Source organism: Neovison vison, chromosome 10 (assembly GCF_020171115.1).
Source record: "Neovison vison isolate M4711 chromosome 10, ASM_NN_V1, whole genome shotgun sequence".
Taxonomy (NCBI): Eukaryota; Metazoa; Chordata; class Mammalia; order Carnivora; family Mustelidae; genus Neogale; species Neogale vison.
Window position 1 is genome coordinate 38,161,906 of NC_058100.1, and position 21,345 is coordinate 38,183,250.

General features: G+C 45.8%; 1 protein-coding gene and 1 long non-coding RNA gene across 2 annotated transcripts in view; one reads left to right on the forward strand and one right to left on the reverse strand.

Annotated features, from left to right (window-relative positions):
• The window catches only part of OPN3 (opsin 3), a 39,323-nt gene that overhangs the window by 7,136 nt on the left and 10,842 nt on the right, over window positions 1–21,345 (reverse strand). The window contains exon 2 of the mRNA XM_044267021.1: window positions 4,411–4,730. Within this exon, the coding sequence (XP_044122956.1) occupies window positions 4,411–4,730 (320 nt within the window). The remainder of the gene's footprint in view (window positions 1–4,410; window positions 4,731–21,345) is intronic.
• Window positions 6,300–9,448, forward strand: LOC122918518. Its single transcript, XR_006386622.1, has 3 exons — window positions 6,300–7,973; window positions 8,256–8,365; window positions 9,100–9,448. It is a non-coding gene; the product is annotated as an uncharacterized LOC122918518 (long non-coding RNA).

Genomic DNA, 21,345 nt, shown 5'->3' on the forward strand with positions numbered 1-21,345 from the left:
GGCTGGGAAAGCCACTTTCTCTTTGGTACAAGGATATAGTTCTGATGGATTATTTGTGTTTGTAGATCTGTAGTTTCCATGATTATTTTTCATTTATCTCTTTTGGCCTCTCTGTTTTATCATTCTCCATGCCTTCACTCTGTCCTTTCAAAGTTTTCCAAATAATGAGCCCCCCAAATATCCTATCCCAATATTCAATCATTTGAGAATATCTTCTAAAATGGCTAGAGATGGAGCAAAAGCATATGCACAGCTGAACTTGTCCTGAAGGTTGAACCACTTAAGACACATTCCCCAGAATTCCCAATAAAAGAGTCCTCTGCCGGAACAAATAATTCTAAAATTTATATGGAACCAGAAAAGACCTCGAATAGCCAAAGGGATATTGAAAAAGAAAGTCAAAGTTGGTGGCATCACAATTCCGGACTTCAAGCTCTATTACAAAGCTGTCATCATCAAGACAGTGTGGTACTGGCACAAAAACAGACACATAGATCAATGGAACAGAATAGAGAGCCCAGAAATAGACCCTCAACTCTATGGTCAACTAATCTTCGACAAAGCAGGAAAGAATGTCCAATGGAAAAAGAGAGCCTCTTCAATAAATGGTGTTGGGAAAATTGGACAGCCACATGCAGAAAAATGAAATTGGACCATTTCCTTACACCACACACAAAAATAGATGCAAAATGGATGAAGGACCTCAATGTGAGAAAGGAATCCATCAAAATCCTTGAGGAGAACACAGGCAGCAACCTCTTCGACCTCAGCCGCAGCAACATCTTCCTAGGAACTCTGTCTCCATCAGTGCTCTGAGTCACCCCTCTGGATAATCACCAGGTTCTGAGTGGAGAATACTGTGGTCTAGAGTCAAGTCTCTTCAGACTCGCACCACTTCCCCTTCCAATGCATTGTTTGTCACTCATTCCAAAAATAGTCTCTGATCAACTATTTTATGCAAGTCCTGTTCCAGCTGTAGGTGAAAAAATGAATAAGACTGGGTCTCTGCTTTTAAGGAATTCACTGGATTCTGAGGGTGACAGGCACACAGACTGTTTCCGTAGATGATGCGTGTCATGAGAGAGGCGACCAGAGAGGGCTATGAGAACACACAGGATGGGTAATGGATTCAGACATAGGTAAGGGCAGGAAGATACTGAGCTCAGTCTCCTGTGGTTCAGCCGAGGAAGGGGAAAGGACAGAGTGTTCCAGGAACAGGATGAAGGCTCATGTAAAGTAGTAATAGAACACATGTCAAGTTCTGGGAACAGGAAATATTGCACTTGACTGGAACCCGAGTTGGCAAGAGGGTCGGCATGTCAAGAATTAAAGCTGGACACACGGACGAGAGATGGCAGGACCATCTGCAGGACCCTGGTACTCACACTCAGAGGCTTTATTTTTCATCATGAAGGCAGAGGAACCTCTGAAGGATTTTAAGCTGGCCAGTGATATGAGAAAACTTGCACTTAAGAATAATTACTCTGGTGGAAGTATGGAGAAAATGGATTAGAAGAAAGCAAGAATAAGGGAAGAAAAAACTAAGGCCCCTTTGAACTGAGTCTGTGACCACAGGAGAAGGGGGAAAAGGATATAAGGAAAAATAGGAGGTTGAATACATGAAAACTGATTAATTGATTGTGGGATAATTGGGGAGATTTGGATGAGGAATAGTCAAATATTATGCTCTCATTTCTGGCTGAGGAATAATGACCATCCACTGAGAAAGGGAATGAAGGAGCAGCCGGTCTGAGGGAAAGATGACCCAGTTGTCTTCGCGCACATGGAATCTGTTAAGTCTGAATGTTCTGAAGGGGCACCTGGAAGGCCAAGTCAGTTAAGCGTCTGCCTTCGGCTCAGGTCATGATCCCAGGGTCCTGGGATCGAGCCTTGCATCAGGGTCCCTGCTCAGTGGGGAGCCTGCTTCTCCCTCTGTGCTCACCCCACCCTCACCCTGCTCTCTCATATTTTCTCTCACTCTCAAATAAATAAATAAAATCTTAAGATTAAAAAAAAAAGAAGAAGAAGAAGAAGACTGATAGGTCTGGGGACCATCCTAGTGGAGGTCTGCAATAGGCAGCTGACTGGGACCTGACAGAGGTCAGAACACCACCCTGGGTCAGAAGCTGTTGTTAGAAGGGGACATCCTAAGAGCATAGGAGATGCCCAAGGCCAGTGTATAGTAAGAGAAAAGAGCTACACGCACAATGCTGGGAAGCCCTAGGAAGCCGCCCTGGGCAGAGACCTAAGAAGATGGGCCAGAGAGTCAGCAGCAAAGACAGGACAGAATGGAATCCTAGAAACAGTGGAGGAGAACACCACCAGTGAGTGGAAGTTGTTAATAGCGCCACAAGTGTCAAATACCATGGATGTTAGAAAAGAAAAAAGAGATAGGAATGTGTTCCCTGGATCTAACATTCGGGAGATCATCAGTTTCCTTAATGTGGGCTGTTTCTCTGACAGTGTGCTCAAGGAAGGAAGCGCCAATTTGCTATGGGTTGGGGAATTAAGCGCTAGGTAAGTTTATTAAACTATAAACTCATTGAGGCAGGGGCGATATCTTATACATGTTACATCCTCAGAGCTTTGGCAATGGCTTAGTCAGCTTGGGCCTCCATAACAATATAACATAGACTGAGTGGCCTAGACAACAGACATGTATTTCTCACACATCTGAAGGCTGGGGAGTCTGAGGTCAAGATGCCCACAGGCAGGTTTCGGTATGAGACCTCTTTTCGTGGCTTGGAGATGGCTGCCTTCTCTCTGTGTACTCACATGCTGGAAAGAGAGACAGAAGGAGGATGAAGAGATGGAGGGAGGGAGGGAAGGAGGGAGGAAAAGACACAGAGAGAGAAAGAGAGAGCCACTATCTTTCCTCCTCCTCATACTAGAGCACTAATCCCGTCATGAGGACCCCACTCTCATGACAGCATATGACCCTAATTACCTCCTAAAGACCCCATCTCCAATACCGTTGATTGAGGGTCAAGCTTCCATATATAAATTTTGGAGAGGAAAAAAAAAAAAAAACATTCAGCCCGTAATAGTCAGTAATTGGTGCATTCTCTACGTTCGACCAATATTGGCCGAATGCATGCTTGCTGAGTGGCGATAGAACACCAAAAGCCACTAATGGTTCTCTGAGTACAGACTGGTGCGGAGGGCGATGAAGTGAGAGCCAGAGGGAGTTGAGACCAGACTTGCTTTTGTATAATAGTAGCATAGTTCTTGCTAAAGAGAAGGAGCCAGAAGTAAGGAAGAGATTGGAAGAGAAGTAAGGAAGAGATTGAAGGACCCAGAACTGAAGAGGGGGGAACCTAAGAATGAGGCTGAACAGAGCGATGTGTATAAAGGGGGACAGGGAGTTGAGACATTTCTTGATAATGGCTTTCTTGTAAATAAGCATGATTATTTGGTAAGAATGACTGCGGTTAGGGCAGGAGCTGAATTAAAAGGAGAACTGAGGCTTTGTAGACGTGACCGTGTGAGAGAGCGGATCCTCCAGGGACCCAGACGTTGCCAGACACTACTGGGAGGACCTCCGGTATGGGCACTGGGAATCTGGGCGTGTATTTTCCTCCAGCCGCTCTTTGTAGTTTGACTGTGGGCATAGGGAAAACCTATCTTTGGATTGGTATGGGGATTTTTTTTTCTTTTTTTACAACACAGATGTGTATGAGAAAAGTTCGAATGTGGAAGTCAGCAGTGGGTTATGATTTAAAGGAATGCATGTGGCCAAGTTCGGTTTTGTTTGTTTGTTTGTTTGTTTGTTTTTTTAAAGGTGAAAGTTAGAGGGGTTTAGCAGGGTGCACAGGAGACCGCTGAGCAGGAGTTCTGAGGAAGATGCAGACAGGAAGCCATGGTGATTGAGCAAGGAAAATGTATGGGGCTAAAGTGGGAGGCTGCCTCCCACTGTCACTTCAGACGTCTCGCTAGCGCTCAACAGGAAACCCATTTGTGGCCAGTCTTGTGCTTTATGATTCAGAAGTGATTTCCGGACAAAATATCTATACTATGGTCTAGTGGATTTACATGACCTTTGAATGAATAAAATCATGGGAAGTGTGGAATTTCCTTGGTCAGAGTTCTTTAATTCTAACAGTGTCAGAGAATGCAGGTGTTCGTGGTTGTTACTGATTTTATCTGTCCAGAACCCCTTTCCTTCCTCCTTGTGGTTGAGAGGGTGGAATAGAGAAAGTAGATGTTATTCCTCATTTGCCTTTTAGAGAGTGACTCCGTGCCCAATTCTATTGAACAGAGTAGCATTCTATACTCTCCCAGGAAGTCCCCTAGAACGGCGCCAGCTGCGGAAAACCACTGATCACGAAGGGAGAGTTTGAGTCTCTTCTGCCCAGAACTGCCCACCCTGGAAATAGATTAGGGGAGGGGCACCTGCTGTTTTCAACTTACCATTCGAACGGAATACAGAATATGGCCATAGCAATGGGCTATGACTCCCAGGGGCACCACCAGGCAGCCAAGAAATAAGAAAAGCACAAAGGAAGAGTCGTTGGCGTCCTTGGATTTCCAGTCCACAGAGCAGCCCAGTCCATGCACGTCCAGGATGTACCTGTTCCAGCCCAGCAGAGGCGCTCCCGACCACGCCAGTGAGTACAGCCAGATGTAGGTAATGGCCCTCCAGGCCCAGGAAAAATTGATCACTCTGGCATGGACCACGCGAATGTAACGTTCATAGGCCAGCACAGTCAGGGTGGTGACGGAAACGATGCCTGCAAGAAGAGAGAGAGGGACACCATGACATGGTGCGGCGGCGGCCGGACGTGGCCGAGGGTCCGCGTCCGCTGGAGACACCGCCCAGAGTGTCCGGAACAAACAAGGTGCTCTGAAAGCCACATCTGAGAGGACTAATGCCTCACAGACCCCAGGACATTTGACTGGAAACGTATTCACCCAGGAAAGAAAACCAGTGGCAGGTGGGTTGCGCAGCACAAGAATAAAAGCTCTGCCCCAGCCATACAGCCCCTGCGTTGAACTTCCTGCCCAAGAGAGACTCTGAAGAGAGAGTCACTCAGTGAGTCTCAGACCTTTTCTCAGTTGCGTCTGACCCAGGACTGAAGATGAAATTGAAGTGGGTTTCACAAGGCTGAACGGACAAGGTTATGATAACAGTAGCAGGGGGCTGGGTTAACCTTCCTGCTCGCAGACATAAGCCTACGGACCGTTCTCATCCAGGACGGCTGACGAGAGAGGGAAGCCCCCTGCGCTCCCCGGGTCTACATGCATGCTTCCTTTTGGCAGAAAATACACTTTAACAACATTCTCATTTATTTCCCTGCCTCTTCCCAGAGAGCCGTTCATTCCATCAACAAGCTTCTCTTGAGCACCTACTATGTGCCCGTCACTTTTCCAACTCTGGAGGTTTCGGGATGACAGAAATGCAGAAATCTAGATGTTTGGAGGGATCCCCGTAGTGCAAACAACAGTAAGACTGCGGGATGAGCGTCATGGAAGAGGGGGCCTTTGTGAACGAGGAAGGAGAAGCATATTCCAGGAGAAACTATAAGAATTATGTACCAGAGCAGGGAGACCACCATGTCATTTTAAGATGACCACTCTAAAAATGACGAGAGGATTCAGAGGTGCCCGGACTCCGAGGATACAAAGCAGAGAGGAGGTTAAAAGGAGCAGATGAGTCTGTTGGAAAAAGGGTTTTGATTTCTTGCTAAGGGTTTTGTTTCTTTCTCGTTCTTTAAACACACACACACACACACAACCATTTTTCCTCTATAAAACAGCAAATTATAAACCCGTTACTCTGTCATGTTTTTTAAGTGTGAAGGACAACAGTTAAGTTCTCTTCCTCTTCCTCCTCCTTTTTCCTCTGAATGGACCCTCATTCCTCAGTGGTACGGAACTCCCTTCCCAGGCCGTGGCATGGAGATCAGCTTGAAGGCTACTGCAATAGTCCAAGCAGGTACGACGGGGCCTTAATTAGAGTACCTTTAAAGGTATGAAGAGCAAAGTCTGGATTCCAAGAACTTGTGGTGATTACCATCGACAGAACCCACCAGCTTATGGAATGTGAAGAGGAAGGGAGAGAGAGGAGAGGAGAATCACTAAGCTGTGTGGTGAGTTGAGAGTGGTTACATTAGCAGAGATCGAAACTACCAGGTGTTACAAGCAGATATGGGGCGGGGGGGAATGAAATGGTGAGCTTCCTACTACACACTGCCGTAAGTATTTACAGAATGAGCAGATCAAGGGGGGCTGTAGAAAAAGTGGTCCTAACAGAGACTGAAAATAAGACCTGTGTCAGGTGAGCGTGTGGGAGGGTGGGAGCGGGGCTTCAGGAAGCCTGGAGGGATCCCAGCTCCCTCAGCAATAGCTCTGTGATTTCCGCAATTCAGACAATCTCCGTAGATGAGGTTTGTTATTGTTTTTACAAAATTGAAAAATCCCTTTGTATTATAAAATTTTCACTGTAGGAGTGTGAAATGAAGAGGTCCTGCACTCAGAAAGCCACTCCCAGAACACAGTTCATACCGATTTATACCAGGGTAGGTTTGTTACTTGGGGCGGGAGGGGAGGGCAGCATGACTGCCCATGTCTGATGCCTGTGGTATTTGATAAATGTTCGTTGACCACGTGAATGTTTAATCACTATGTAAGGGACTGGAAGAAGACAGGGTTTTGCAATATGATAGAGGGAAGTATTTTAGGAAGTAGTGCTCTACTGACAAATAATGGACTTACGTTCAGATTATGTTAAGTAATTCTGGAGGCAAGGAAAATATCGAGTTGGATATTCTGCCTTCAGAACTAAAAATCAACTTTCACTTCATCAAGTTTTTACCTTAAGGGTGCTACTGTCTTTTCTTTAACTGAGTACATTCCCAGAAGGAAACCAAAAACCTAAAGGTAATTACCTAGTAAGACTCTAAGGAGACTAGATACTGTTGGCTTTATTTAGTTTACAAAATTTCTTATCAAATATAATGCCATTTGATTATATAGGGGCCTGTAATGTTAAAACATAGTTTTGCGCTTTCAACTTTTAGTTAATTTGCCTAATTAAATTATCTTAAACACAATTTATGTCTTCTCAGGCAAGAAAACTCGCTGCAAATATGTTGTACATTAGCAAATCTCAGTATGCCCTACAGATGAATAAATGAGTCCTTACTATTAAAGCAATAAGCTGGGATAATTTTAGCTGTCACTCATTCAGTCATTCATTCATTCACGGTTTACTGCCTATCTACATGTCCAGCACTGTGCCGGCAAATAGATACAAAGAAGAGAGTGAGGCAGCCCCTCCTAGAACGGACAGTCCACTGGGTGAAGAGTGATAATACAGTCACGTCCAACAAGTCAATCAGTGGCCGCTCTCAAGGAGAGAGCCGGTGGAGAAGATGTGAGGGAGGAGGCTGTGGGCCTAGAGCATTGGTGGTAGGACCGTGGTAGGGTTATCTGGGTGTCGGGAGAAGCCTCGCTGTGCTCAGGGCTCAAGTATGAAAACCCGCAGCTCAGGGATCAGTCATGGTGCAGGAGTGAGGTGAGTTTTCCCTCCTATTATTTAGCCCAAAGAGGGAAGAGGTTCGTTCAGTGTGATCTAGTTTCGGACCGTGTCCCTATCCTGGCACACACCGGGAGCGCCCAGGGCCTGACTCAGCTGCTGACGTCAGTACCATAAGCCATTGGCGCAGCTCCAGAATTTCCAGGCCTTCCCTGACTGCTGGGGGTTATTAGTCGGACCGACTTGAGCTTCTAGGGTGACCCATTAGAACAGACCTAAACTACATCCTTTCCTTACATCCCCCCCTCTTTTTTTTTTTCTCTCTAAACAACGCTTACTTACTCATGACTTTTGGTCCTGCCTGAGTGCTGTGTTCTGGGGAAAGAGAAGGATCAGACTGTATTACAGCTACTTCATACACAACCTGCAACCGAGGTAGAGCCTGATTCTCTAATCCATGAACACCATGGACACCTGAACACCATGGAAAGGGAAGGTGACTGCCCCAAAGGCGTGCCCATCATACGTGCCCCAAATGATCATGCTGCATACAGTAACCCTCTTTGTGGAGAGGGAGTTCTGTGGCTCTGAGGGTTAAGGAACCAGTAGGAGGTGGAGAGAGTTTTGAGAACCCAGGAATGGCCGAGTCCACAACCCATAATTTTGCCTTTATCCACCTGTTCCCCCAGGCTCTTCTGGGGGTAGTATGATGTCTCTGCTGTCCCGGCAAAGCTGTACACTGACCACACATGTACTAAATGTGTCTCTGTGCACCCAGTAGGGTCTTCTAGGAGAAACCAGAGACGTGTGGGGCCTACTCTTGAAGAGACTACAATACTGTACATTCCTGTAGACCCAAGACCAACTCTACACAACATTCAAGGGCAGGTAGGATGAAGCAAAATCATATGGTATTTTGGCTGTGCAGCAGCACACTCCAAAATTGAAAATTTTCATTTCATTGTGTGCGCACACAGCAATGAACAATAATTTAAACTTACATTTCCATCCCACTTTTCCCCTAAAAATTTTATTCTACTGGAATATATTGGTAGGGCTGAAAGATTTTGAATCATTACCTTATTATTGTCTTCAACCAAAATGTATTGAGAAATTGAAATTTTTAAATTTCTCGGGTAGCAAGTGTCTAAATGTTTAAAAAATTGTCTTACAGATGAAGTTATCAATTTTTATTTGTATACAACTGATCAAAATATTTTGTTAAATATTAAAAATAAAAAACTTAATTAGAAATAAATCTCTTAAGGTGATCAATACAGCTTTCCCTCACCACAGAGATTATACCCTATCCACAATTACTATTACCAAGGCTAGAACAATTAAGGATAAATTCTCTTCCTGTTTTTCTTGCTTATAAAGTTAAAGAGTTCTTGATCACACATGTATCCAGATGCAATGGAAGGAATTTTGTTATATTCAGTTCTTATTGATTATAAGAACATTCCTTTTATATTCAATGATTTGAGCTCTCCTGAACTTATATGCCAAAAATTGCAGAATAGTTATTATCAAAATTGTATTTACTCATCCACCAACTAACAACTCAACTTTGTTAAAGGCAAATAACTAGAAACCACCGAAGTGGTCATCCACTTCCCCAGGTTCGTCGTCGGTGTTTTAACTTATCCCTTTGTTTGCCATCCTGGAACCTGCTCCCAGCCCTCCCTGGTGACTTGCACGGTAAGACTTGGGATGGGTAAGGAGTGTATCTTTCTGTGGGCAGTAAGGGACAGTGATGGAGAAAGGAAAGGTTTGCATCACAGGGAGCTGGTTTCTGGGAGAGAATACAAGCTGAGAATTTAGAAGTTGATTCTCCTAAAACTGTCCTCACATAACCATCAGGAAGAACTGTATCTCAAGCAGTATGCGTACACCCATTTGAAGACAGAAGTCTATGAAAACTAATCTTGGGTGCGCCTGGGTGGCTCAGTGAGTTAAAGCCTCTGCCTTTGGCTCAGGTCATGATCCCAGGGTCCTGGGATTGAGCCCCACATTGGGGGGGGGGGTGTCTCTGCTCAGCGGGGAGCCTGCTTCCCCCTCTCTCTCTCTGCCTGCTTGTGATCTCTGTCAGATGGACAAATAAAATCTTAAAAAAAAAAACAAAACAAAACAAACCAATCTCGGCGTATTATGGAGACTCTGCTTAATCTTGCTGTATCACTTACTTACGCTGGGATACAGATGGCAAGCCCCAAAGTGCCAGCCACACTCAAAGCTGGCTGCTTGGACACCACTGTTCCCTCTGCCTGAACTGCTGACGGAGCTCTCAGAGCCTGCAGGAGACAGACGTGTAAAGAAGGAATTACAGGAGTGTGATACGTGCTGACCCAGAGCTGCGTCTGGGAGCTGGAGGGTACAATCGAGGAAGCACTGACCGCTGCCTAAGGAAACACTGAGGAAGGTGTTTTTTTTTTTTTCTTTTTTTAAAAGATTATTTATTTATTTATTTGTCATAGAGAGAGAAGCAAGAGCAAGCACAGGCAGACAGAGTGGCAGGCAGAGGCAGAGGGAGAAGCAGGCTCCCCGCCAAGCAAGGAGCCCAATGTGGGACTCGATCCCAGGACGCTGGGATCATGACCTGAGCCGAAGGCAGCCGCTTAACCAACTAAGCCACCCAGGCGTCCCCTGAGGAAGGTCTTAAAGCAATATTTGAATTGATGAATGCAAGGGAGTTTATCAAGCTGGCGAGGGTGAGGATATTTCAAGGCCAAGGCTGTAGCATACAAAATTCATAGAGGTATCTAAGGGTTAACTTTGTATACCAGAGTGAGTCAGTAAAGTTCTCTGTGATATAATTTGGGTATTATGCATTCTTTTACATTTATCAACAATCCAATATCATGCACATAAAATAGACCAGGCACTGTGCTAAGAAATGGGCAAAGGTAAACTATAAAAGAAGGAAACAATAATAGGGTGATAAATTCTATAATAGAGGAATGTCTACGAGGCCAGCCTTGGATTCAACTTCAGTTTCTGTAAATAAACACAGATCACTCTGGGAGAATTAATTAACAACTATGAACCTCAATTTGCTCACAGTAAAATAGAAAGAATAGTACCAAAATGCCATCTCATCATGAGGGTGTGTATAAGAATATGAATGTACTCAGAAGATAACATATAAGGTATCATCATCATAGTTATTATTATTATTGTTGAATAGTTCAGTATCTAGAGGTAAAACTGCTTTAAGTGGTAGAAATCTGGCAGAAGGCACAGGAACAGGCAGAGGAGCTCTGGGGCTTAAATTGTTAATAATTTATACAGTAAGGACTTACTTTACTTACTTGCTGCGTAATTTATACAATAAGTATTATTAATATAATTACTTAAGAACAGTCATCTCCCCCCTTGGCCACTAGATGTCCACAGTGAATAACTTATTTATAGCTCAGTGGCCAAGACTCTGGGTAAGCAAGTTTACGCGAGAGCAAATGCTTAGAAGAGCGATTGCCTGGACCAGGCTCCAGACCTGTCAATACTCATCTGCTGGATTAAAAAAATTAATATGGCGTGGTTCACGTCTTCAAGGAGCTCACACTCCAGAGTAAGCGGCGAAACTCCGAATCTGATAATAGGAGGAAACGATCCAGTTTTTCTCTGGGAAGCAGGCACTATCTGAGTGAGTCTCGTAGATTAAATGCGTTTTAACCAAGCAAATAGGAGGGGCGAGAGGGGAAAGCACCGTCAATCCCATCCCAGCTCATGAAACACACGGAGACCTGGTCGAGCTTATAGCATTCGGGATCCTGCAAATGATTCAATATGGTGGAAGCAGAGGGTTCTAGAAGGAGGGAAGTTTGTTTTGTTTTGTTTTTTTAAAGATTTTATTTATTTATTTGACAGAGATCACAAGTAGGCAGAGAGAGAGGAGGAAGCAGGCTCCCTGCTGAGCAGAGAGCCCGATGTGGGGCTCGATCCCAGGACCCTGGGATCATGACCTGAGCCGAAGGCAGCGGCTTAACCCACTGAGCCACCCAGGCGCCCCAGAAGGAGAGAAGTTTTAATTACTTTCATCTATATATAGTTTTGGAAACTATTTGATGTTGCTTCATAAAAATGTTTCTTTATTAATTAGGACCTCTATTTGTATTTGAACATTAAATAAGGAAAACAATATGCTTAATATGCCTGAGAAAACTTATTCTCCTAGGAAGTAACCACTTCTTTGGAATCTTGTTTCCATTGCTTATTAGTAGAGTAATCTTTCCTGCTCCCTTTTACTTGATTAACAAGGATAATTTCCGCCACATAACACATGGAGAGTATCTCCGTGTGTTAGGCCCTGCTCTGAGCAGTTTGCCTCTGTTCTCTTATTTAATCCTCACAACTCTGTAAGACACGTGGAAGTTACTACCATCCCCATTTTGTAGGGGGAACTGAGATAAACATGGTTTACTACCTTGCTCAGGTCTCAAACTAATAAAAACAAGAGCCAACATTCAAATCAAACAGTCTGCTTCCAAAGGCGACACGATGCTAAACTCATTGTCTAAATCTTCTTGGGAAATTATCAGAAAGTTTCTACTAGTGAAGTAGACACTAGAGAAAACATATATAATCCATGTCCTGCCTACTACTATTGAAAAGGTCTTTTTTTTTTTTTTTTTTTAAGATTTTCTTCATTTGAGACATATACAGAGAGAGAGAGCTTGATCAGGGCAAGAGGGAGAGGGAGAAGCAGACTCCCTGTTGTGATGGGAGCCTAACGTGGGGCTCGATCCCAGGACCCAGAGGTCATGACCTGAGCCAAAGGCAGACGCTCAACCATCTGAACCAGCCAGGCACCCCAGGTGTTTTTTAATTTGTTTTTTTAAAGTAGGGTCCCTGCCCAGTGTGGAGCCCTAAGCAGGGCTTGAACTCACGACCCTGAGATCAAGACCTGAGCTGAGATCAAGAGTCAGGCGATTAACCGACAGTGCCACCACCCAGGAGCCCCTTGAAAAGGTGATTTTTTCAAACTCAATTTCTTTTAAGCTGAAGAATTTGAAAGGAAATTAGAGATGACCATGCTCATCTGAATAGTTTCTCCAGCACTGGAAAGCCCAGTGACCATTTGATCAATACAGCAGTGCTTGGAAAGACCCAAAAGGTGCACAGGCCTTTAGTGCACGTGTTTTAGGCATTCGCCCGCCGTCTGTTATGGCAGAAACTGAGTTCCAGTTAATAATTCCTTCTTCCATATTTGTTTCCCTCCCCCTTTTCAAATTCCATTTTTCTATTGCTTGTTCCCCAAAGTTGCTGCTCCTCAGGGTTAGTGCACGGACTCAGTTCCACAGAAATCCAGCACAGTGTGAAACTTCCAGCTCTGTGGGTCAAAAATTTATGATTTCAGGTAAGAAACCTACACAGAGACTTGGTTTTGACCACCACTTGGACACCTACCCACCAGATGCTCGCTGTGTGCTCCGGACTGGGAACGCCCTGAACGAAAGGGCCAGCGAGCCCCAGAGGACAGGGTGTCCCCGGGGCAGCCTTTAGCCCGCGGGCTGTGGGCCGGCTCCCCGCCGTGCGCCGGGACCACGCTGTCAGCGCAGTTCTGGCTGCTGCCGCCCTTCACTGGTGTTTCAAGGGAGTTCATCCCCCGCCCCCAAAATACTAGTGATTTTTCCCAGGGAGGTGGAGCGAAGTGTTGTTGATTCCGTTGGTAAAATACGGGGGAGTTTTTCTACTGTCGTGCGTCCCCTCCTCCTAGGCTCCCTCAAGCGTCTGCGTCGTCACTTGGAAATCATCCTAGACTCATTTCCCCAAGGTTATCTTTGATTCTTCCAACATCAGCGCCTCTGTCCTGCCTTCTCGGGCTTCAAACTTGGCTTTGTCTTCCTCTAGTTCCATTTGCACCGACAGCCCAGTTTCAGGCCGTTCGCCTCGCCTCTGATTGGACACTGTTTTAGGGTTTGTTTGCTTCTGGGGTAAGGAGAGCCCCATCTTGGGGTAAGGTCTTATTAGAACTTACTTTACTTTATACTTAGGTCTGCTTGTCAGCGGAGGATATTGGACAAGATGGATCACGAGGGGGGAAAATGGATAATCGTTATGCCAGGAGTCCCAAGAAACACCCGTGGTGACTGGACTCTGCAGGCCCGGGGCGGAAGGTCAGTGTCGATACAAAGTGACCGCTCCATGCCGTTACTTAAGGTTCATAAGCGACAACATAAACACAGCAGGACAACAGTCCAGAAAACAGTCCGCGGGGAGGGTTTATCAGGATCTGAGATATTCTAAATTCTAACCCTAATTTAACTGCACTCAAAAATGGGTTGGGGCCACGAGTAAAACGGGAGGCATACGCTGCCCTTTTTATCACTTAATCAAAATGACGTCTTGCCAAGGGCAACCTTGATCTTACGACAACGCGCACAGCGTCTGCAGAAAAGCTGCGTCGGAGAATTCTCCTGTAGCAGGACCTTGCCTCCGGCCCACTTGACGGACGCGTATTCTTGCTCCGTCTCTCCTTTCTTCTTCTATCTTGCATTTTCGCTTCACCAAAAGCTTTTCTTTGGAAATATTTCTAAATTCATCCCTGGGTCTCCCACGTCTCCTTCTTCTCATTCAGGCTTACAGCCCGCAAGGGGCTGCTCTGACCTGCTCCTAATTGATTCTTTTTTTCCTTTGTCCGGCCTCTATGCTCCTTTGCGCCAAGCACCAGTGGGAGACTGGATTCAGTTTGCGGGCCATCCCAGATCTCCCTGAGCCAGCTTACGAGCCCCCATTCCCCAGCGTGGGCCGTGACCATCCGCCTTGTTCCCCAGCGACGGCGGTTCTGATACAGTGACAAGGCTCGGCTCGGCAGCCCCGGCCAGCACTGGCCCGTGGGCAGGACCGGCCTGCACCTGCGCCCTCCCTGGACCCAGCACAGGTAGGCTGTGGCATCCCCAGCGAATTCTGTAGAGAAACTCCACACACGAGTGAGCCGGGGATAGCCATGTGACCCCTTCCTTGCCTGCAACCAAGATTCTAGCCTCTAAGGACTCTCTGGGTTACTAGCTGGCATTAAGAGATGAAAATCTGAGATAGCCCAGAACAAAAAAATAAAAATACAAGGAGATCAGAGAGGTACAGACTTAAATCTTAATTTAGTCATTTATAATTTATCAGCCCTCAAAGGAGCTCAGAATTTAGGTTTTAAAGCAGGTGGTAACAGTGCGGTTCCATTTTAAGGTCATTTTCTATCACCAAGTGGAGAATGCTGAGATATAGCCAAGGACCAGCGTTACTTTTCTCTCAAAAATGAATATAAGACACTCAGCTTTTAAGAGTGTGTGAGTGTGGGGGCCCCTGGGTGGCTCACTGGGTTAACCTCTGCCTTCGGCTCAGGTCATGATCTCAGGGTCCTGGGATGGAGTCCCGCATCAGGCTCTCTGCTCAGCGGGGAGCCTGCTTCTTCCTCTCTCTCTCTGCCTGCCTCTCTGCCTACTTGTGATGTATGTCTGTCAAATAAATAAATAGAATCTTTAAAGGAAAAAAAAAAAGTGTGTGAGTGTGTGTGTGTGTATGTGTGTCCAAGTAACTTATCAGCTAAAAACTGTGGTATGAGATTCGTCAGGACCTAGACACAGGCGATGGGAAAAAAGAACAAACTTGCCAGAATGTGTTAGGGACCACCCTTGCTGCTGTGCCCTGGGCAGTGCATTGACGGTTGGAAACACTGGAGGTTTAACAGGCACATCTGGGAGGTGGGCGTGTAGTGTAAAACCCATCTCGGCGACTACTGTGCAGCAGTTTGGGTGGGCAAGAAAAGATCCGTTTTCTTGAAAGTCTTAGTCATCCTGAGCCGAGAATGTCAAGTGGAAAAAGGCTAAAGAAAGATTGGAGGTTGGGAGGGAAGCTTTACAAATAGGAAGCGTTCTGTCCGAGGACACACGCAAAGCTCGCAGGTGCTCCCGCTGATTCCCAGACCCATTCATGTGCTACGGCTTCCAGCTCCCATCACGCTGCCGGCGGGGGCTTCATGTGGGTTCTCCCTCGATGTTTAATTTAAAACCTTCTATATCTGAGCAGTGAGTCTGTCTCCCGTGGTAGGAACAGTGACTCCAACTGCCAGGTCCTGAAATAGCTGCAGATGAATCTCCTGGGGAAATTGTTGAAGTGTGAGTTCCAAGGCCCTGGCCTGAAGCTTCTGCTTTGGTACGCCGGGGAGGGAGCCCGAGAACAGCTGCTTCCTACTGGTTTCGGAACAGTAGGTCTAAGCTAAAATCCCATGGCCTTTAACATAATCTCTCTGTGGCTTTCTGATCATTTCCCAGGCTTTCCTCCACAGTCAACACCAGTGGAGGAACACAGGAAACCACTACTTCATTTCACAGAACAGTGTCCCCTAGGGACACTGGCCTCTGGTCATGCACAAAGCGCCAGCTCTGAGGGAGGGGGCTTGTCTGTGTTGTGTCTGTGGCTTGAAGTTTCATTGTAGCTTACTCGCCTCTAGGGTCATTCCTGCCTCCCCTTGTGATTTGCAGTTTGTTGCTTCCTGTGCTCCTAGAAGCTGTCAGGATGCTGTTTCATAGAACCAGACGCAGCCTGGCGGAGAGCGGCCGAACTTGTGTCATTTGACGAGCAGCTTTTATAAACCTAACGGCCTTGTATGTGTGAGGCTGGCCCTGGCCTTGCCAGCTACCAAGACTCCAGAACCCATTAGAAGCGATAAATTTGTTGGAAAGACATTGGCAGGAGTTTCTTCAAAGAAAGGGAAGCAGAGTGAGGACTAACGTTACTGCCAAGGCGATTTTGCCACATTAGGGCGAGCACAGAGAAGCCTGGACGCACAAGAAGCACGAGGCATATTCTAGGTAAATAAGATAAAATTATTGTAGGGCGAGTCCCAGCTTAAAAGCTGAGAGGTAACATACCAGGAGCATCTAAACCTTCCTTAAATATTTAAGGAAGCTTATTCCTGAGCCTACTCCTGGGGAAGCACAGTCATCAGACATGGTCCCTGGTGTTAAAGGGGGAAAGGCAGCATAAAAAGACAAACCAAAATACAAAACTGTGTGTTTGAATATCTGCATGAGACATTCAGACCTAAGTGCCATAGGAGCTCGGAGAGAGGAAAGATCACCAAGAAAATGGGGGCTGGGACTGAAAGGTAAGGGAAGGAACCTGTTTACCCAGCATGCACCGTGTCCACCAATTCCAAATTGACTTCTATCCCCTAGAGCGGTGCTGTCCAGAAGTATGTGGCCCATATAGTATTTAACTTTTTTAATGGCCACACTTTAAAAAGAGAAACAGATAAAATTAATTTCAATAACATTTTATTTAATCCAACATATCTAGATATTTAGATTCGTAATCAACATACGCTTACTCGTGAAATATTTTGTTTTTCATACTAAATCTTCAAAGTCCAGTGCTTTTTTTTACACTCACCCACCTCAGTGTAGACCAGCTCCATTTCCTGTGCTCAGGACGCACAAGAGTAGCGGTGACCAGGTTGGACAGCAGAGACATAGAGAAACTCTGGCACATTGAGTAGGAAGAGATGTATACCGGGATAAACTGTGAGGCACTGTTTGTTATAATACAGAGAAAAACGGGCAATAACCCAATGTCCATCAAAAGAGGGAAATGGGTAAATAAATCACGAGCAAAGCAATGAAACATTGCTTGGTTTCATGTTATATTCATGTCTGCAGTGACCTCGAGGAGGGAGGCGGTGGAATGGGCTGGAAAGAGAAATAGAAGATAATTGGACCTGTAATTTTCCATTCTTTGAAGATGGATTAAACATATAGGAAGGCTCATCTCTGTTCACTGAGGGTGGCAGATGTGTGCACTCACTGTGTCACCCTTTGGGACACCTGGGTGGCCCAGTGGGTTAAAGCTTCTGCCTTCGGCTCGGGTCATGATCCCAGGGTCCTAGGATTGAGCCCCGAGTCAGGCTCTCTGCTCAGCAGGGAACCTGCTTCCCTTCCTCTCCCTCTGTCTGTCTGTCTGCCTGCTTGTGATCTCTGTCTGTCAAATAAATAAAATCTTTGAAAAAAATAAAAAATAAATAATTTTTTTAAAAAAACCTTTAAAGTAACTTAAAAAAGGAATAAAACTCATTGAGGATACGGATGTAGCAAGGAGTAGGCATTCAGAAGACAGACTCTTCCAACGAAGAGCAGAACCGGGTGGTCCCAAGTCAAGGACGGTTGGGGGTGGCGGCTCGCCCATAAACCGAGGATGCAGGAGGAGAGAGAGAAGACTGAACAAGACCCAGCGACCCGAGCCTCATATTCCCCGCACACCTCCCTGACAGCCCAAGTTCAACCGCTCTGCGGGCAGGTGTTGACAGACTAAACATTTTCACGGGGGAAACCAAGGAGGGACGCTCTGGAAGCCGCAGTGATACTCAGTGGGTCACCCTCTCGACTACCTGGCCCTGGGGTCTGTGGGGTACGTCGAGAATTCAGCCAAGCTGTTGTTTACGCAGACCGTTGCTGTCTCAGCACCCCCTTGGTCAAATGGCCTGCAGGGACTTTCACACCAGCCCCTCAGGCAAGCACATGGCTTACAGAGTAGCATGCGGTCACAAGCAAACCTAAATTCTTCATAGAGCTTTTCCCAACCGCCCTTATGATCCAGTCTCCCCTGCCTCTCAGGACCTTCCCCTTGTATCCTCCTCAGAGAAGGTCTCCACGTAGCATATCAAACTCACCCCTTCTGGTGGGATGGACCAAACTTGCCCTGGGAACCCTAAAGCACTCCATCCACAGACCCTAATAACGGCATGGGCCTCTCTCTGCCTGTACCTTGCCTTGACCTCCCCATGTGACCCCTTGACGGGTGCCATGTACTCCTCTAGGACTCTGGGTAATAAACTATCTCAGTTTTTCCTGTGATCTGTTGCTGAACCCAATTCACCATCCAGCACCCTATAACAACGTCCAACATCCACTTAAAACATTACTCCACTTGTTAATTTAACAACGTTATAATAAAGTGCTTTTTTAAAAAAGCCTCTGCTTGGTGGTGGAAAATCAGGGTCCACGGGGCTGCCAGGGTTAAAGGAAAGTGAGGAAGTAGCAAAAATGTTCAGCGAAGATGTTGAAGACACAGAGGAGTTTGCCGCTCGCGACGGGAGGCTGAGCACACGGGGCAGGAGCTCAGGATCGGATGAGATCAAAAAACACACTGAGCCATAAAGATGGGAGTTATCGCGGACTGAAGACGCTTTCTCCTCTGGCACCGACGGACCTCAGCAGAGATGGGAGGTAGGAAAGGATTTGTTCTGATCATTTCTGGGGGGAAAGAGGAGTTAAAGAGTGTCTCCAGAGTCTGGGTCCTGAATAATTTGTTTGCTGGTGTGTTGATTTCCTGTAGTCTGTTGCTGAACCGCGATGCGACACCCTCTACTCCACTTAACAAATGTTAATTCACAACACAGTAATCATCTTTAGATTACTTTTGACTGGACTATTCTAACACTGATATGAGGAGAGATGATACAGCATACCATCAAAGGCACTGAATTCAGGCTCTGTATCCTCCACTTTTAATGAAACCTTGAACAAATTAATCTCCTGGAGCTTTACTCTCTTTAGCTGAGCAATGGGGTTCTAGTAGTATCTAACTACCTCACAGAGTTGGGAATAAAGAGTTAATATGCATGAAGCACATAAACAGAAACTAGCATGTGGTGTGCACTTACTAAGCATTAGTCATGGACACTACAGTCCATTTGCTAGGTATTGCCTTGCATCTATGATTACCTCCTTAGGATAAGGAGCTCCAGCACGCTCAGACCGCTTTAAAGGAAACTATAGTCTCACGACAAGTGACTTCCAGCGCGGTTCTCATCTGCTGCTTTTTCCTTTTAATAAACACCTGGTTGGTGTTTGTCTCAGTAACAAAGGTCATGATAAATCATGGTCTGCCGTCCTAAAGTGGGACTGTTCGGGGAAGGGACGGACATACAGCTCATTCCTCCATAATACTTGACTGAAATTGTTTCAGGAAATTAACAGTTATATTATTTGCCTAAAGACAAGATTCCCTGGTCTTCCTCAGGACATTCCCCTAAATGCCTTCTTTATGATGGGCAGTAGAAATGCTGAAATTGGAATAAAAACTTCCACATAATGATGAAATTAACTTATAATGATGTAAAAAAATACTTCTGCATACTGCATTAGTAGTTCTGTTATTTTGAAGTACAGGGAGGAATACATGAAGAACAAATAAAAGTCTCAAACAGGGGCGCCTGTTGGCTCAGTGTCTGCCATCAGCTCAGGTCATGATCCCAGGGTCCTGAGATGGAGCCCCCCACTGGGCTACCCACTCAGCGGGGAGTCTGCTTCTTCCTCTCCCTCTGCTCCTCCCCCTGCTCATGGTCTCTTTTCCTCTGTCAAATAAATAAGAGCTTTAAAAAATAAAAGTAATTTTTAAAAATGTCAGACATGGGTGCTCCAAAGGCTTTCATCATGTTTTAAGTAATAAAAGGAACTGGCATAAACCCCATGGCATGTAAGTCCCCAAGGATTCCTATTTCTTTAAAACTAGAATACATCTAAAGATGTCTCTCCTGCCTGAACTACAAACAGGTGTTTATCTGCCTGTTAGAGTTCGTCAGCCCTGCACTTCTGAAGCCGCTCACTGTTTCCTCTGATGACAGATATGCCTGTAGTCATCATTCAGAGGGTGTTATGGTTAAATATGTATTTAGCAACAGGAAAATGCCACAATCCAAGGACAACAGCAGGAACCAACAGACATGGTGTATCAAGAAATGAAGCTCTTGAAATAAATACTGGGATACTACTACTTTGATTTCTGGTATGACCTGAAGTCATCAACGCCCTTCGCCTTCTCCCAACCCACGGTCTCACTTTAGTTACACAGATCTTAACTCATAGGAAGATTTTTTTGCTACTTGTTGAAAAACAAATGCACTCTAGGGACGCCTGGGCGGCTCAGCCAGTGAAGCTGCTGCCTTCAGCTCAGGTCATGATTCCAGGGTCCTGGGATCAAGCTCCTGCTCAGCAGCGTCTGCTTCTCCCCCTCCCACTGCTGCTTCCCTGCTCGTACTCTGTCAAATTAATACAATCTTGAAAGAAAAAAAAGAAAGAAAAAAAAAAACACACACACACACACAAATGTCCTCTTAAATTCCAGAAGCCCGTCTTCCAGCAGCGGTTTCTTTTACACACGCGTACATGTCACTCAGCTGTGCCAACGCTGAGCGGCCCCACTGCAATTCCCACACTGCTCTCGGCACCCACTATGGGCACGTTCGCGTCAGACCCTCAGTTCCTCCGGGTCGTATCTAGGAAACGTGGGTAAATCCCTGCCCTTTCTTACCTGACACAGTGGTCCTGAGGTTCATGAAACAAAATGTAGTTGTCAACAGAAAAGGCAGTGTTCCTACCAGAGCTGCGGCAGGCCTGCGCTCCTAGCATGCGTGTTAGAGGCCGAGTCTTCCAGCTCAGGCAGCTTCTCGGCTCATGCCTTACAGAGCCGGCCGTACTGTGTCCCCTGCTGTTGAAATGTCAATACATGAGGTCGTCAGTTAAAATAAGAACTATACGAGGAACAGTGCCTCTTATTATCGAAGGTAAAAATACTGAAGTAAAAGTCTAAAAATCTTCAAAGACGAGGCGACTACCTCCGTGCAGTGAGAGCATGACTTCCGCTTGTGCTGCCAAGAGGAAGGAAACACAACTCGTCCTAATCGAACTTCTTGGCCTTGGAACTTTATGATCTATTTCATTTCAGTTTATTTACCCTCCTGACTCCCTGAGCTCCCAGCGCTCTGTATCCCTGGGACCCATCTCTCATACTTGCTCTTCATGTATTCCCCCAAGCAACACAAAAAACTTCTGATTAAAGTCAGAAGCTTCTTAATTCGCTCAATGATAGCTAAA